Consider the following 17528-nt stretch of genomic DNA (forward strand, 5'->3'; position numbering starts at 1 on the left):
TGATGATTAAAAAATGAAAGATTTTCCAAAACTCCTCGAAAGGGAATGCGTTTTAATACCAAACAACTTGCGATCACCAACTAAAACACGAATGGGTTAGGGTTCTCGGTCTCCATATGAAAATTTCAGTTTCCATTTATTTATCAAGAAGTCGTACGTCTCACCGATGGGTTTCTAGCACATTTCAATACAGTTCAAAAAAAAAATATAGTACAATATAATTTTGTTGCTAAAATTCCAAATATGTGTGTAGAGGTAGAGAAACATAGGGACACTCTGTATTTGTAAATGTCTGTAAAGGGGAAAAAATTCAAAGGCAGCATCGCTCCAGAAGAAACTCAACAATAAAATAATGTGGTTTCAAAAGTGTTTTTTTAAATATTTGTGATTCAGGTGCTTTAAATAAATGAGTCAGGAGCATTTCTGATTCTTAAAGCACAAAGGGGAAAAGTAGAATCCAGAAAAATCAAAATTTGATGCAGAAAATAATGTTTTCTAACGTCAGCGGACCAACACTACAGGGCGTATGATGTATGAGTAAGGATTCTAATATGATAACATATGACCGGTTCAGCAGCATAGCACTGTATTTATCAGCATACAACTTAGGATACACCCTACAATGTGCCTATTAGGGTATAATGTGGGTGGAGGCAGGAACAAGACGTTGCGTTGTTCAACTGTGTTGCAGTAATGATAGGACAACGAGAAATGTAAGCCTGTTACTGAGCAATACTAGTGTGCAAATATGTCCAGATTAATTTTTCTATTAGTACATCTTTTAACAGAAACTCCTTTGAAAGTACAGTAGAACATAGAACATAGAACATAGAAGAATACAGCGCAGTACAGGCCCTTTGGCCCTCGATGTTGCGCCGATCCAAGCCCACCTAACCTATACTAACCCACTATCCTCCATATACCTATCCAATGCCCGCTTAAATGCCCATAAAGAGGGAGAGTCCACGACTGCTACTGGCAGGGCATTCCATGAACTCACGACTCGCTGAGTGAAGAACCAACCCCTAACTTCAGTCCTATATCTACCCCCCCTTAATTTAAAGCTATGCCCCCTTGTAATACCCGACTCCATACGCAGGAAAAGGTTCACACTGTCAACCCTATCTAACCCCCTAATCATCATGTACACCTCAATCAAGTCACCCCTAAACCTTCTTTTCTCTAATGAAAACAGCCCCAAGTGTCTCAGTCTTTCCTCATACGATCTTCCTTCCATACCAGGCAACATCCTGGTAAACCTCCTCTGCACCCGTTCCAGTGCCTCCACATCCTTCCTATAGTATGGCGACCAAAACTGCACACAATATTCCAGATGCGGCCGCACCAGAGTCTTATACAACTGCATCATGACCTCAGGACTCCAGAACTCAATTCCTCTACCAATAAAAGCCAGTACGCCATATGCCTTCCTCACCGCACTATTTACCTGGGTGGCAACTTTCAGAGATCTGTGTACATGGACACCAAGATCCCTCTGCTCATCCACACTACCAAGTATCCGACCATTAGCCCAGTACCCCATCTTTTTGTTATTCTTCCCAAAGTGAATCACCTCACACTTAGCTACATTGAATTCCATTTGCCACCTTTCTGCCCAGCTCTGCAGCTTCTCTATATCCTGCTGTAACCTGCCACATCCTTCCTCACTGTCAACAACTCCTCCGACTTTCGTATCATCCGCAAACTTGCTCACCCAACCTTCTAACCCCTCTTCCAGGTCATTTATAAAAATGACAAACAGCAATGGTCCCAAAACAGATCCTTGCGGAACACCACTAGTGACGGCACTCCATGAAGAAACTTTGCCATCAACTACTACCCTCTGTCTTCTTCCATCCAGCCAATTCCTAATCCAAACCTCCAGCTCACCCTCAATGCCATATCTCCGTATTTTCTGCAGTAGCCTACCATGGGGAACCTTATCAAACGCCTTACTAAAATCCATATATACCACATCTACCGCTTTCCCCTCATCAACCTCCTTCGTCACCTTTTCAAAGAATTCAATAAGGTTTGTGAGGCACGACCTGCCCTTCACAAATCCATGCTGACTATAATCCATGCTGACTCGTGAGTACTGATTGCTTAGACTTCCACTTGTTCTTTGGTGACTATTAATCCTCACTATGCAAGTGCAGTTTGTGCCACATTTACTATTGTGAGCAGAGTGCACTGATGGATAGACATTGTGAACAGTTGTAGTCCCTCTGGTGTACATACTCTCTGGCGTTAAGAAGGGTGTTCAAGAACTTTGACCCAGTGACATCACAGGAATGGTGAATACAATTGGAAGGGCGGTGGGTGGCTGGGAGGGGAACTTGTAGTTGGTGGCGTTTCCATACATTTTTGTTTCCTTGGTCCTTTTCAATGATTAAATTGGCAAGTTTGGAAGGATCTGTCCAAGGAACATTGGTCAGTTGGTGCACTGAATTTTGAGAATTGCTGATGGAAGAGGAGAATGTTGATGGTGGTAGATAGGTTGTCAGACCAGGTGGGTGGTTTTCCTGATGAAGGGCTTATGCTCAAAACGTCGATTATCCTGATCCTTGGATGCTGTCTGACCTGCTGAGCTTTTCCAGCACCACACTTGTTGAGTGATCTCCAGCATCTGGAATCTTCATGTTCTCCCAGGTGGTTGGTTTTGTCCCAGATGGAGTCAAGTTGTCAAGATGGAGTGTTGTTGGAGGTGCATTCCATCACACTTGTGCCTTGCAGATGCTAGGAGAAAGTGAGGACTGCAGATGCTGGAGATCAGAGTCAAAAAGTGTGGCGCTGGAAAAGCACAGCCGGTTAGGCAGCATCTCTCAGGCAGCATCCCTGGTGAAGGGCTGATGCCCGAATCGTTGATTCTCTTGCTCCTTGAATGCTGCCGGACCTGCTGTGCTTTTCCAGCACTAGTCTTTTTGACTTTGTGGAATCAGAGGCATATAACTCAACTCTGAATTTTAAAAAAATGACCTACCCTTATAGTCAATATTGTTACAATTGGCTCAATCGGTTTCTGGTTAATGGTAATCCCCAGATTGTTGATAGTGGGAAATTCAATAATAGTAGTGCTACTAAATGTTAAAGGTGGATGGTTTGATTCTCTCTTTTTGGAAATGATGATCATTGCCTGGAACTTACATGGCATGAAGATTATTTGCCACTTTTGAGCCTAAGCCCAAACAATGTCCCGGTTTGACTGTTTCAGAGTGCCAGGCATTGTATAATCATCAGCAAGCAGCCTCTTTTCTGACCTCATGATGGAAGGACACAGATGAAGATGTTGAACATATTTTGGCGGAGAACCCTATCCTGAGGAACTGGAGATCTTGTGGCAATGTCGCTGATTCTGAGCCAGGAGGCCAGGGTTCAAACTGTTGCTCCGGAGGTGTTTAATGCCAACACTGAACGTGATGAGAAGATATTTATTCTGAGGACCTAGCTTGGGTGCCTGTTGGGTCTGCACACCCCATCACAATTTAGGGAGCTTGGAAGAGCCTTATAAACAGGTGACCAGGAATAACAGAAAAATCTAGGTGACAAGTCTGCTCTGAATGTGATCAACACATAAAAGATATAAAATATCACAGAATTGCAACTCAAGAATGATTGCTTGTGTGAAAAATGCAAGAACCATTCTGAACAAAGCAGAGTATCCAGTCAGCTATCAAGAATAATATTTAATGCACCAATAGTGCATCCCTCAGCTAAGACACATGAACCTTCTTGAACTTGGGTGAATGTGCAATTTTGCAGCTTCCAAATCCCTGAGAATTTAAACAATTTTCCTATTTGAATTTGCTGAACAAAGAGACCTTGGATTGCAGGTTCATAGTTCCATGAAAGTAGGGTCGCAGGTAGATAGGATAGTGAAGGCTGCGTTTGGTATGCTTTCCTTTATTGGACAGAGTATTGAGTGCAGGAGTTGGGAGGTCATGTTGCAGCTGTACAGGACATTGGTTAAACCACTGTTGGAATATTGTGTGCAATTCTGGATTTACAAGGATGTTGCCAGGGTTGGAGGATTTGAGCTATAGGGAGAGGCTGAACAGGCTGGGGCTGTTTTCCCTGGAGCGTTGGAGGCTGTGAGGTGACCTTATAGAGATTTACAAAATTATGTGGGGCATGGATAGGATAAGTAGACAAGGTATTTTCACTGGAGTGAGGGAGTCCAGAACTAGAGGGCATAAGTATAGGGTGAGAGGGGAAAGATATAAAAGAGACCTAAGGGGCAACTTTTTCACACAGAGGGTGGTGTGTGTATGGAATGAGCTTCCACAGGAAGTGGTGGAGGCTGGTACAATTACTGCATTTAAAAGGCAGCTGGATGGGTATATGAATAAGAATGTTTGGAGGGATATGGGCCAAGTGCTGGCAAAAGGGACTAGATTAGGTTAGGGTATCTGGTCGGTAGGAATGAGTTACACTGAAAGGTCTATTTCCATGCTGTACACCTCTATGACTCTATTCCAAACGCCAGTTAAATCTGGTAATCAACTAATGACTACTGCTTTTAAATCAGCGTATACCAATGATACTGTAAATTATGGTCATTGCTCAATATAATATGTAACAAGCTACATATTCTGGGGATTTTTGAGTTGAAATATCCCATTACCTGCCAAACATGTGACAGTTGGACAGAAAGTCCTTCGGTACGAGTGAAACGCAGGGTCTGTTTCACTCCTAACCATCACAGGCAAACTTGTAGCTGCTAGAAAGTTCAGAGCATGACACTCCGGAATCCTACATTGCAAAATATTCTTGTCATCACTTAACAATTCGGGGGGGGGGGGGCGGGGTGCAAATTAAATGAAAAGGTGCTCAAAAAGAAGTACCAAACTTCAACACCAGCCGATTTCCATCCCACTGAAACCTATGATGAAATACGGAATCTCCAAGCTTTGGGCTGGTTCAGTGGTGGAGCCAGCTGAACCTTAAATCTGAAAAGCAGGCAATGAGCGATGGGACAAGCCAGCAGGGAAAACCTCACACATGAGCAGAGTAATTCTACAAATAAACTGAAGACCATCGAAAGTCGTAGGCCCATAGAGAAATCGGAAGACAACATTTCACTGCCCAAGCTAATGGATTGGATCAGAATTACTGGGGACACTTCAGTCAGGGCAGCCTTCAAATTCATTTGCTGCTCAGAGAATAATTGATCATGCGTTAATTAAAGGAGTAATCGCAAGGCTCCAGACCAGAATGCAATATGTGTGCAGGTTTGATACAATATTGTTAATGAGACCATTTACTCCAGTCCTGGGAAAGGGTATGCAGGAGCTGTTGTGATGTAGTGGCAGTGTCCCTACCTGAGTCAGAAGGCCCATGTTTAAATTCCAACTACTCTAGGAGGTGTCAATAACATCTTCAGGCAGGCTGATTAGAAAATAGAGTAGTAGTATAGAATTATGACAAAAGACAAGATTGGAAGGTTCCACCCATTGTCACTGAACAAATGGGAAAAATGGGATTCGATAATACTCACCAGGTTGATGGTTTGGTTTTGGACTGCTTTATTACCCAGACACAGTAGGATTTCCAAGCAAACTAGCAACACCATGATCTTCATGTGAAGACAAATTTAAGAACAGACAAGTAGTGCAACATGCATTTGGTAAAACAAAACCCTTCAAAGGCTGTAATTGAAGGATTTTTGGCATCTGCTTTCTGAATTTGACTGTCCTGAATAATTTAGTTATGAGTAAACATCAGTGCAAAAGACAAGATTGAAGCCCTCACAATCAGCTTTAGCCAGAAAATGCCAAATGGATGATTCATCTCAACTTCCTTCCAAAGGCTCCAATTGAGGAATTTTAAAGCTCAGTAACTAATGTAATATAGGAAATGCTCAGACTGATGCCAGCCCTTCACCAGTTTGATTAACTCCACATGACACCATGAAACAGCTGAGCGCACTAGACACCACAAAAGGCTATCCAGAAAGATACTAACTCTCGGACTGAATACTAGGATGGCACAGTGGTTAGCACTGCTGCCTCACAGCACCAGGGTTCCAGGTTCGATTCCAGCCTCAGATGACTGTGTGTGGAGTTTGCACATTCTCCCCCTGTCTGCGTGGGTTTCCTCCCACGGTCCAAAGATGTGCTGGCCAGGTGAACTGGCCATGCTAAATTAGGTGCTTTAGTCAGACCGAAATGGGTCTGGGTGGGTTACTCTTCGGAGGGTCGGTGTGGATTGGTTAGGCCAAAAGGACCTGTTTCCACACTGTAGGTAATCTAATCATACTCCAGAACTACCTGCACTACATATCAAACTATTCCAGTCAAGCTACAACAACGACGTCTGACAGTCAACATGGAAATGTGTCCAGCTGTGCTGTGATCTCAAAAAGCTGAATAAATCCAATCTGAGCCTGGCTGTCCCTGGAAAAGCAGCACGCGGTGTCTACCGACTCCCTCGAGCTGTTCAGGGAGAGCTGGGCACCGCAGGGAGTGACTGTTTTATTTTCCTCTCCAGCTCTATTTTGATTTTATCCCTGTTCTCCCCTTTACTTTGTTTGATCACGCAGCATTGCCCTTTGATGGTGTTTCCTTTCTTTCTGGTAGTGGAAAATGAATAAAGATTTGTACACCTGTTGCCTTTCACTATGTCTCACACTCGCGCACACACATCATGGGCGCTGGGCAAAATACAAGCACTACTGCAGTTAGGCAGCACTATGGGGGTGAAGAAAAACAAAGAGAAAAAATAACCTGGAGAACACGCAGTATTGCCCTTTGAAAAAAAACCCAATCTGGCAAAATACAACACCATCAGCTGACTCCTGTCACTTTGCTGTTGGTTAAAGATATCACCAAAAGTGCTTTCAAGTGGAGTAATGCTGAATTTATAAATTCTCATTAACATACTAAAATATTCAAGGCACTTCATAGGAATATTATAAAATTAAAATTTATTACTGAATCACAAAGAGCTATGAGGACAAATAAACAGCTCACCGATGCCCTGCTCCTGAGGAGCCCTATGTGATCATGTTTGTTGAAGGTCAATCATTTCAGCCCCAGGACATGGTTGCAGGATTTCCTCAGGGTATTGTTCTAGGTCCAAAATCTTCAGCTACTTCATCAGCTATCTTTCCACCATCATAAATGATGATTGCATAATGTTCAGTTTCATTCGCAATTCCACAGAAAATTAAGCAGACCATGCCTGCGTGCTGCAAGACCTGGGCAACATTCGCGGCTGGGTGGTTAAGTGGAAGTAAGCTTTATGTTACTAAAAGTGACAGACAATGATCATATGCAACAGCAGAATGGGTCTAATCACCTTTGATTGACACTAACATTACTAAAGAACTCCCCACTATTAACATATTGGGTGGGTCACCGATGAGCAGAATTTTAATTGGACCGAGGAGAGACACACTGTGGCTACAGGAGCAGGTCAGAGGCTGGTCATTCACCTCCCAACTCCCAAAGCCTTTCCTAAAGAGGCACAGAAATGGGCCATTTTCTATTGGTTTCATGTGTTTGTCCACCAACTTTCAAGAAACCCAGTGTCATCTGGGGTAAAGCAACCCATTTGATTGGCAACTTATCCACCACTGGTACACTACAGCAGCAATGTGTAGCATCTTTATGATGCATCTTACCAAGTCTCCACTAATGGCACCTTCCAAACACATGACATGACATCTATCACCTAGAAGAACAAGGGCAGATGTGCACTAAATCCCACCATGTTCTCTTCCAAGCACCCATCATTCTGAAAACATTTGGAAAGGTATTGTTCTCCTTCTTTGTCATCAGGGCAAAGTGTTGGAATCGCTTACCAAGAGGCACCATGGGTGTATCTTCACCACATTGGGTTGCAACACATTCTCAAGGGAAATTAGGCACAGGGAATAAATGTTGGCCTTGACAGCAATATCCACCCTGGCAATGTTTTTCCAAAACCTCTACCATCGGGGAGAAGATACAGAAACCTGAACACAGGCACCAGCTGGTTTCGAAACAGTTTCTACCCTACTGTTGTTAGAATACTGAATGGACTCTCAAACTCTTAGCATTCACCTGTACCTATGTTTTTGTTTTTGCTGCTGTTTACCTATTATTTACTTAACTATGCTACTTAACCCTGTGATCTGCCTGTATTGCTCACAAGACAAAGCTTTTCACTGTGCCTCGGTACACACGCCAATCCAACGCCAATGACTAGAAAGTTATATGTCAATAATACTGGGCAAGCAGCAGTACTGTTAATTGCAATGAAAAAGAAGATTGAATTCTTGAACCCTTATATTTCTGACTTTTTTCTCTGAACCAATTTTCAAGCAAAATGTATTCAATCTACAGAGACTCCAGGTTAAAAGGACCACAAAGAAATTCTTCAGAATCTCATCTTCACCCATGTTACAGAGAACTGAAGAAAGAAACATCTTGCATTTCCATTATGGCTCATGACATTGCAAATCATGTTGCAGACATTTGGGGACTTTTCAAACTTAGTTACTAACATAATAAAGGAGATGTGCACAGTAAGTAATTAAATAATAATCAGATAATCTATTGCAGTGACAAGGGCTGAAAGATAAATCCAGAACATTGGAAGAATTCTCCAATCTTCTTTGAATTGTGGGATGGATTTTACTTCATCCGAGAGGGCAGATGGGGCCGTGAATTTAATGTTGCAGGTGGAAGGCAGCACCTTCAACAGTGCAGCACCCCATTCACTGCCTGGATTTCAAACAATTCTCTTGACATGATTTCCTGATTCAGGAGCGATGCAAGAGAGCAACTCACTTGAGCCAGTTGCAACGTGTAGAGTTTTTTTTTCACCAACCTATTCAGGTTGGAGTTTATTCCCTTCATCACCAGTATTAACCTGTTGCTATATCTCAAGTCCTCCATGTGATTAGATTATGCTCTCCCATTTTGGTACGGTTTGTAATATTTTGAATGTCACTTCCTTTGGCCAATATTGAAATCACAAATGTACACAGTTAGAGGTGATCCCAAATCAGAACCCGGTGGAACATCACTGCTCACGCTCCAATGCTTGGAACTTATCCAGTTAGAAGCCATATTTGAAGGTGAAATGGAATAGGCTGACCAAGAATGGCAAGCAACAGGGTCCACAGATCGTCTTCTGTGTTGAAGGAGGGAAACAGGGGCAACATATATCCTTTCTCAACTACTACGAGATGCAAAAGAAACTTGGGCTTGTTACAGCCGTGAACAAAGTGAAATGGATAGATTACAATTTAATTAAATACCATAATGTATTAAACCAAAACCCAGTGAGTGTGCCAGGAAGTGAGACTGGGCTATGAGTGGAGGCTAGTGCTGTGCTATGATGTGGTAGGGCTACGGAGGTCCAATGGAGTTTGATCCCTGCAGGGGTGCTGAAGGTCAAAGGTTGAACCCGATTTGCTGTTGTTGTGCAGCATGATGAAACTGCATCAGTAATAACGCAACAGAATGCTCCATTTTCAGGCCCGATAAGAAACATTAGAAGTAGTTTTTTGAAATTTAAAACACAGCACTCTTTAATTTTCCTTTTCCAATTTTGATTCTTTCCTTCTGCCCTCGTTCTCCATCTTCACTTCACCGCACCCTTCCAGGTTATGCATTCATCTGGCTAGGATATGGACACGGTCCAGTGACTGGACTCAAAAGATGGTTTCACTTGCTCTTGCAGATGCTTCTCCTTGATTAATAAAACCCTCTTTTAAATCTCATCATCAGCTGATGTTAGGTTTAGATGTTTAGTATCCTTACAGTGTAGAAACAGGCCATTTGGCCCAACAAGTCCACACCAACCCTCCAAAGAGTATCCCACCCAGACCCATTCCCCTACCATGTTACTCTACATTTACCCCTTACTAAAGCACCTAACTTGCACATCTTTGGACTGCGGGGGGAAACCGGAGCACCCAGAGGAAACCCCCTCTGACACAGGGAGAACGTATAAACTCCACACAGACAGACAGTCGCCTGAGGCTGGAATCGAATCCTGGTCCCTGGCACTGTGAGGCAACAGTACTAACCACTGAGCCACTGTGCTGTCCTAAATTGTACCTTTGCCATAAGAAAACGTCCCAAGGCAGTTCAAAGCAAGTGACATATGCTTAACATTGTCTTGTGGTTCAAACAGCCAAAAACTTGGTTAAAGTGGGTTTAAGGAATACCTTAAGGAAGGAAAGGTAAAGATTTGGAGAGAAAAGATAAAATACTGCAGATGCTGGAAACCTGAACCAAACAGAAGACTGAAGAAGAGTCATATTGAATTTGAACCATTAAGTCTCTCTCCACAGATGTTGCCAGATCTGCTGAGTTTCTTCAGTGTGTTTCAAATTTGGAGAGGTTTAATCTCTACAGTTCCCTCCTTAGACAGCCGAAAGTACGGCCATCCATGATGGCAAAATTCGGATCACAGATGCTCAGGCCAAAATTAGATGAGAATATGTATGTTTCAGGGTTATAAGGCTGGAAGGGATTACAGAGACAGGAAGGTAGGTAGACCCTGGAGAGATTTTCAAACAAAAATAGGAAGTTTAAAATTAAGGCACTGTTTTACCAGATCCAATGTCGGTTGGGAGAACAGGGGTGATAAGTGAAAGGGACATTTGTGTGTCAGACCATGAGCACTGGATGAGTAACAGCTGGTGACACTTTTAGGGGTGATTGAGTAGAGGCTTATCTCAGGGTCAAAGATGGCACCAGCATTGCGAGCAGTCTGCTCCTGAGACACAGGGTTCTCAGGGACAGGGATGAAGTCAGAAGCTAGGGGATGAAATTTAAAGAGGGGACTAATGGAAATAGCTTTAGTCTTCTCAAAGATGTTGAAAACATCTGCTCACTGTACGTCAGATACGTCTGATAGGTTAGCAATTGAGAGAGGGAGCAGCGAGGAACTAACATTCAGTCAAAGAGATGTACAGCATGGAAACAGACCCTTCGGTCCAACCGGTCCATGCCGACCAGATATCCCAACCCAATCTCGTCCCACCTGCCAGCACCCGGCCCATATCCCACAAAAACCCTTCCTATTCATATACCCTTCAGATGCCTCTTAAATGTTGTTATTGTACCAGTCTCCACCACATCCTCTGGCAGCTCATTCCATACACATACCATCTTCAGCATGAAAAAGTTGCCCCTTAGGTCTCTTTTATATCTTTCCCCTCTCACCCTAAACCTATGCCCTCTAGTTCTGGACTCCCCCACCCCAGGGAAAAGACTTTGTCTATTTACCCTATCCATGCCCCTCATAATTTTGTAAACCTCTATAAGGTCACCCCTCAGCCTCCGACGCTCCAGGGAAAACAGCCCCAGCCTGTTCAGCCTCTCCCGAGAGCTCAAACCCTCCAACCCTGGCAACATCCTTGTAAATCTTTTCTGAACCCTTTCATGTTTCACAACATCTTTCCGACAGGAAGGAGACCAGAATTGCACGCAATATTCCAACAGTGGCCTAACCAATGTCCTGTCCAGCTGCAACATGACCTCCCAACGCCTGTACTCAATACTCTGACCAATAAAGGAAAGCATACGATACGCTTTCTTCACTATCCTATCTACCTGTGACTCCACTTTCAAGGAGCTATGAACCTGCACTCCAAGGTCTTTGTTCAGCAACACTCCCTAGGACCTTACCATGAAGTGTATAAGTCCTGCTTAGATTTTCTTTCCCAAAAACGCAGCACCTCTCATTTATTGGAATTAAACTCCATCTGCCACTTCTCAGCCCATTGGCCCATCTGTTGTAATCTGAGGTAACCCTCTTCGCTATCCACTACACCTCCAATTTTGGTGTCATCTGCAAAGTTATTAACTGTACCTCTTATGCTCGCATCCAAATCATTTATGTAAATGACAAAAAGTAGAGGGCCCAGCACTGATCCTTGTCGCACTCCACTGGTCACAGGCCTCCAATCTGAAAAACAACCCTCTACCACCACCCTCTGTCTTCTACCTTTGAGCCAGTTCTGTATCCAAATGGCTAGTTCTCCCTTTATTCCATGAGATCTCACCTTGCTAATCAATCAGTCTCCCATGGGGAACCTTGTCGAATGCCTTACTGAAGTCCATGTAAATCACATCTACTGCTCTGCCCTCATCAATCCTCTTTGTTACTTCTTCAAAAAACTCAATTAAGTTTGTGAGACATGATTTCCCAAGCACAGAGCCATGTTGACTATCCTTAATCAGTCCTTGCCTTTCCAAATACATGTACATCCTGTCCCTCAGGATTCCCTCCAACAACTTGCCCACTACTGAGGTCAGGCTCACTGGTCTATAATTCCCTGGTTTGTCTTTACCGCCCTTCTTAGACAGTACATGTGGAAGGTAAATTACTTTTGGATAATGTTTCTGGAGAGCTGATATTTGAGAGACAGCATGTTGATGAGAAATTGGAGGGGGACAAGATTTAAGAACATAGAAGCTAGCAGAGACAGACTACAAGTAAATTTTACGGACAGATTAAGAAAAAGGGCTGGAGAGAATGCAGAGTGGCCTTGGAAACGGTTAACCACTTCAAGGGCTATAGACAGATTGACGAGGAGGAATAACATTTTTTTGTTCCAGTCATGCAAGATGTCATTCGTGACTTTGATAACAGAGGCAAAAATGTGATAAAAAGGACTCTAACATGAAGTTCCAGAAACATTTATTAGATTAGATTACTTAGTGTGGAAACAGGCCCTTCGGCCCAACAAGTCCACACTGATGCGCCGAAGCGCAAACCACCCAGACCCATTCCCCTACATTTACCCCTTCGTCTAACACTACGGGCCATTTAGCATGGCCAATTCACCAAACCTGCACATTTTTGGTCTGTGGGAGGAAACCGGAGCACCTGGAGGAGACACACGCAGACACAGGGAGAATGTGCAAACTCCATACAGACAGTTGCCTGAGGCGGGAATTGAACCTGGATCTCTGGCGCTGTGAGGCAGCAGTGCTAACCACTGTGTCACCGTGCCGCCCACTATGGAGGTGACATGTTTAAGAATTTTGGACAAAGAAAGGTTGGAGATGGGGTAATAGTCTAACACATTGCTGGAGTCCAGGAGTGGCTAGTTGAGGACATGGTGATGAGAGATTCAAAAAGGATAGAGGGACAGCATCTGAAGAGCTGGAACTGCTCTGTCAACATGGGGATTAGAAAGGGAGGTTAGGTGGTCAGCTGTTTGAAGGAATAGGGTCAAGGGAGAAGGAATAGTTCTTATGGACAAGATTGACTTGGGGAGAGCATGAGGGGAGATAGAGACTCTAGAAATAGAGGAAAGTTTTGTTGAAATAAAACCTCTCTGTATTGGTCACACAGGTATCTGCAGTTGTTTGAGCAACTGTCATGTTCTTGTGTTTTTGTCGTGTACTTTAAAAATAAAGTGTTCACATCACACTTGAGACAGCTATGTTGGAACAATAACTCACTCCACTGCGGATGCTATTCCCTGAAGGTTTCTGGGTTGCATTGTGGTACAACTTCTACTGATTTTACAACGGCAGCAGCTGTTGTAATATAAACAAATCCAGTTGACCCTCCTACTAATCTCAGACTCAGAGCAGAACATTTTCATTTTATTACATCTAAAATGTCTGGATTCTGGAGAGAAAACTGTTGAAATAGTGCTCTAGTAGTCCTTTTTTTCCCCAATGCTAACGCATATACAGTAACTAACTCCTGGTTTCTTTGGTCATAATTATGAAGGTGGTCAAAAGGGAATTGGACAAACATTTGAAGACATTGGGGCGGGATACAGATTGCATTAATGCTGCAAAGTTTTTGATATCTATGCCTTCATCTTTTAAAAAAAATCTTGCACAGGTTGCCTTCTTTGGTATTCTGAATTGCCCTCCTCAACTAACCAATCCTGGACTCCACCAACGTTCTAGACTACTACCTTTATCTCCAATCTTTCGTTTCCATCCAAAGTTCTTGAACATGTCACCTCTCATTATTGTGGAACATCAATTTGAATCTCTACGATCACATTTCTGCCCTGCCTCACACAGCTTTTACCCAAGTCACGAATGACGTCCTTTGTGACCGTAATTGCGACAAAGCACTTAGCTGAACCACTGCAGTCAGTTTGGGGCAACACACTTTAGGGAGAACCTGAAGAGGTTTGAGAGGGTGAAGAAAAAATTCAGGGGAACAGGGACAAGGAACTTAGCTACAAACAGAGATTGGAGGAATTGGGATTGTTTTCTAAGGAAATGCTCAAGATGAAGTTTGATAGAGGTACTCAAAATCAGGAGCGTTCTGGACAGAGGGAGAAACAATTAACATTGGATAAAATCAAGGGCATTGATTTAAAGTAATTGGTAAAGAAACCATGGGGATAACCAGAAGGAAAAATGTTATTGCGCAGTGAGTAGTTAAGATCAGCATTCCTTCTAATTGTTTTCTTCTGTGCAAACCTCTAAGGTGCTTGCGTGGCAGCAGTTTCCAGAACTGGATGTCAATGCTGTGATCCACATCAACCATGCACAGCTAGATCTTCTGTGGGTCAGTCAATGCAATTAATAAGGAATTGGACCATGACTTGAAAAACAAATTCACAAAGCTACAAAAGGAAAAGATAGAGGGCAGTGGCACTAACCAAATTGCTCCCTCAAAAGGGGCAACAAAGACATGACAGGCCAATGGCCTCTGACGAGGATGTAACCACTCTATGATTTATCCAGACCAGGAATGATATGTTACAAGTCTGTGCTGCAAATCCTAAAAACATTGCCATCAGTGATTGTGGAGTCCAAATCAGTGGGCAGAATAGATTTTTCTAACAACCCAACATGTTGACATCAGGTGACCTGTGAACGGCTGACACAAGGTTACTCCTTTTTTTGTACTCTGCATATTTGCATATTAGCTTGCCAATCTTTTGAATGGCAGTTTAATCCTCAGCAGCAATTTGATATAACAGAGTAGCTTACTCGGCCTTTTCAGAGAGCGGTTAAGAATCAACCAGAGAAAAGGTGAAGGTGACTGATATCATTCCAGGAAGGTCATGAAGCAGATGGCTTATTTAAAAAAAAAACTGGTAGTTTCACGATTGTAATTAGTGAGACCAGCATTTTATACCACAGAAATTTAAAATATTAATTTTGGCTGGGGTTGAGAATGCTGCGATGGTATTTAAATTTATGGCCAAAACATGTAATATAGATTGTCAGTGTACCTCAGTAAAAAGATACCATGGTCCATTTGAGATATTTTGTTCTGCTAACTAGAGGCAGCAATTGAAACACAATAAACAAAGTGGCTCCCCAGTCCCGGGCTTGTGTCAGAGCTCTGGTATCAGTCCTGACAGTACAGCAGGTATCCGAGGGACAAACTGGGCTTGTATTCTTTACAGCTTGAAAGAATGAGACGTAATCTAATTGAAATCTACAAAATTCTTAAAAGGGATAGACAGAATAGATGCTGGAATGATATTTCCCTTGGTTGGGAGTCTAAAATCAGGGAGCACAAGAGGAGGAAAAACTAAATTACTCAGAGGGTTGTGCAGCCTTGAATTCTCTACCATTTAGTGGATGGGAAACTCAATCTTTGAGTATGTTCAATTCAGATTACCAATGATGTACAAGGTTATGACAATTGGGTGAGTAAAAGACATTCAACTGATCAGTCACGACTGCACTGAATGGCAGGGCAGGCTGGGAGGGGCTGAATGGCCTACATCTGTGTCTACCTGCAGACTCTGTGCATAGACAGATACAATCTCAATCAAAAGAAGTTCCACAACTGATAATTGGCTTAGGGAGAAGGGAAATCTGAAAAAAAAATTGCTTCTCTGAATTATCATGCGTCTCATGCAGAAACGAATACAACATTGAGTTAATAAGCTCAACATGCAGAATAAAACATTCAGCTACCTTGTAAAACGGACATTGCAGATGTTACACTCATATGGTTTTTCGCCCGTGTGAGTCCTGATGTGACGTGGCAGTTTTCCTGCTCCCTGAATCACCTTCTCACAGATCGGACACTTCTGGAATGCTTTTGCCCTCACTTTTTTCTCACTTTTTTTGGACCAGGAAGAGTAGCCTTCACCCTCAAAGGATGGGGTGAAGAAATTCAAGTATGAATCGAGATCATTTTCTTCTTTCACCAAGTTCTTGTCATAGGACTCATCAACTGAGTTTATAATCCGTTCCAGGAAGGCTCGAGATGAAATGGAATCCACTTCATCCTTGTTTAGCTCCAATTTCATCTCTTCAGCTGGGGTAAAGTTTGGATGCATAGCCAACTCTTGATGTTCCAGAAGCCCGTCTTCTTCATGGAGACTGACATCAGGATAGTCTCCATTCTGTGAGGGGGAAAACGAAGGGCCAGTGACATCCTCCCTCTTGATCCACAGCAAGGATTTGTCCACCGTTTGGACCGGCTGGTCGTTTGTAGCCATTTCTGGATAGACCTCTTGTGCCTTCTGTGCCAGCTCTTCACTAACTCCGTTTTTAAAGTGCGCTCTTGGAAGGTCTTTCAGTTCAAGACCTGGCCATTGGTTGTCCATGTGGCCATTGGCTGGAGGGCTTTGGAAGTACTCTAGATATTCTTTTGCTCTCAGGAGGTTCCTCTGATCAATTTGATCTACATAATCTGCTATCTCCTTGCTGGCCAGGGCGTTTGATACAAGGAGATCATGGCAGACATTGCTCACACATTGGATTTCCAGCAGCCTCGCTGCATTTAAAATCTCATTTACGTTTGAAGTGCTTATAGTCAGGGTTGCCGTGTACGCAAACTCCAGCAATGCCGAGAGAGCTTCTGCTGTGACAAAGTCTATTTCATAAACATTCTGTTGGTCCACAATGGCCCCCAATGTGAAGAGCTTTTTGAAGTATTGACTGCAGGCTGCAAGGACAGATCGATGGGTCCGAAATTCCTGCCCGTCCACTATGATGATAACATCACAGAGATAACCATAGTTCCTCTGCTCATTAAGACTACTGAGAATGTCACTGCTGTGATCAGGGAATGGGATACCTATAGGGCCATCTACTCCATTGGCCATTTTCATGGACAAAAGTCTGGAAGAGAAACAAAATAGAAAAAAATTAGTGACATAATTGTTGTCACATATATGAAGCACAACTTCAACTAATATAATGGCTTATAAAAAGAAATATCTTGTATTTACATAACCAATTTCCCACCTCAAACGTTCCAAAACAATTACTAGCCAGCTTGTCAGCTATTTTTGATGTGCAATCACAAAAACAGAAATCAATTTGTACCAGTACACACTCACAAACAACAACATGACACTGATCAGACGTTTCTTTTGTCATTTTGTGGATTGAGGGATAAGTATCGGTCAGGATACTGGGAAGAACTTGCCTGCTCTTCTCAAATACTGCCATGGGATCTTGTTGGGCAAGGCTCAGTTTAACCTTTCATGCTCAAGCCGGCCCTCCAACCTTGCAGCACACTCTCAGACCTGCCATAATGCGCTAGCGGACACTACAAACTCACAATGCTCTGCATCAAAGGATGGACTGCGGTTCCCTGATCCATTTCTGAACTGTGTAAAGTGCAGT

At 43.0% G+C, this 17528-nt stretch overlaps 1 protein-coding gene and 1 long non-coding RNA gene across 3 annotated transcripts in view; one reads left to right on the plus strand and one right to left on the minus strand.

Moving 5' to 3' along the window:
- The window catches only part of LOC148142534 (uncharacterized), a 93924-nt gene that overhangs the window by 48412 nt on the left and 27984 nt on the right, over positions 1-17528 (plus strand). The window lies entirely within an intron of this gene.
- Positions 1-17528, minus strand: part of LOC122565175 (zinc finger and BTB domain-containing protein 7A-like) — a 183219-nt gene that overhangs the window by 10114 nt on the left and 155577 nt on the right. For both annotated transcript variants that reach the window (XM_043720878.2, XM_043720877.2), the window contains exon 2: positions 15864-17018. In XM_043720878.2, the coding sequence (XP_043576813.2) occupies positions 15864-17008 (1145 nt within the window). In that variant the 5' untranslated portion in view covers positions 17009-17018. The remainder of the gene's footprint in view (positions 1-15863; positions 17019-17528) is intronic.

The sequence above is a fragment of the Chiloscyllium plagiosum genome, unplaced genomic scaffold (genome assembly GCF_037043375.1).
Source record: "Chiloscyllium plagiosum isolate Xiang-an unplaced genomic scaffold, Cpla_swu_hap1 HiC_scaffold_28, whole genome shotgun sequence".
In the NCBI taxonomy this organism is placed as follows: domain Eukaryota; kingdom Metazoa; phylum Chordata; class Chondrichthyes; order Orectolobiformes; family Hemiscylliidae; genus Chiloscyllium; species Chiloscyllium plagiosum.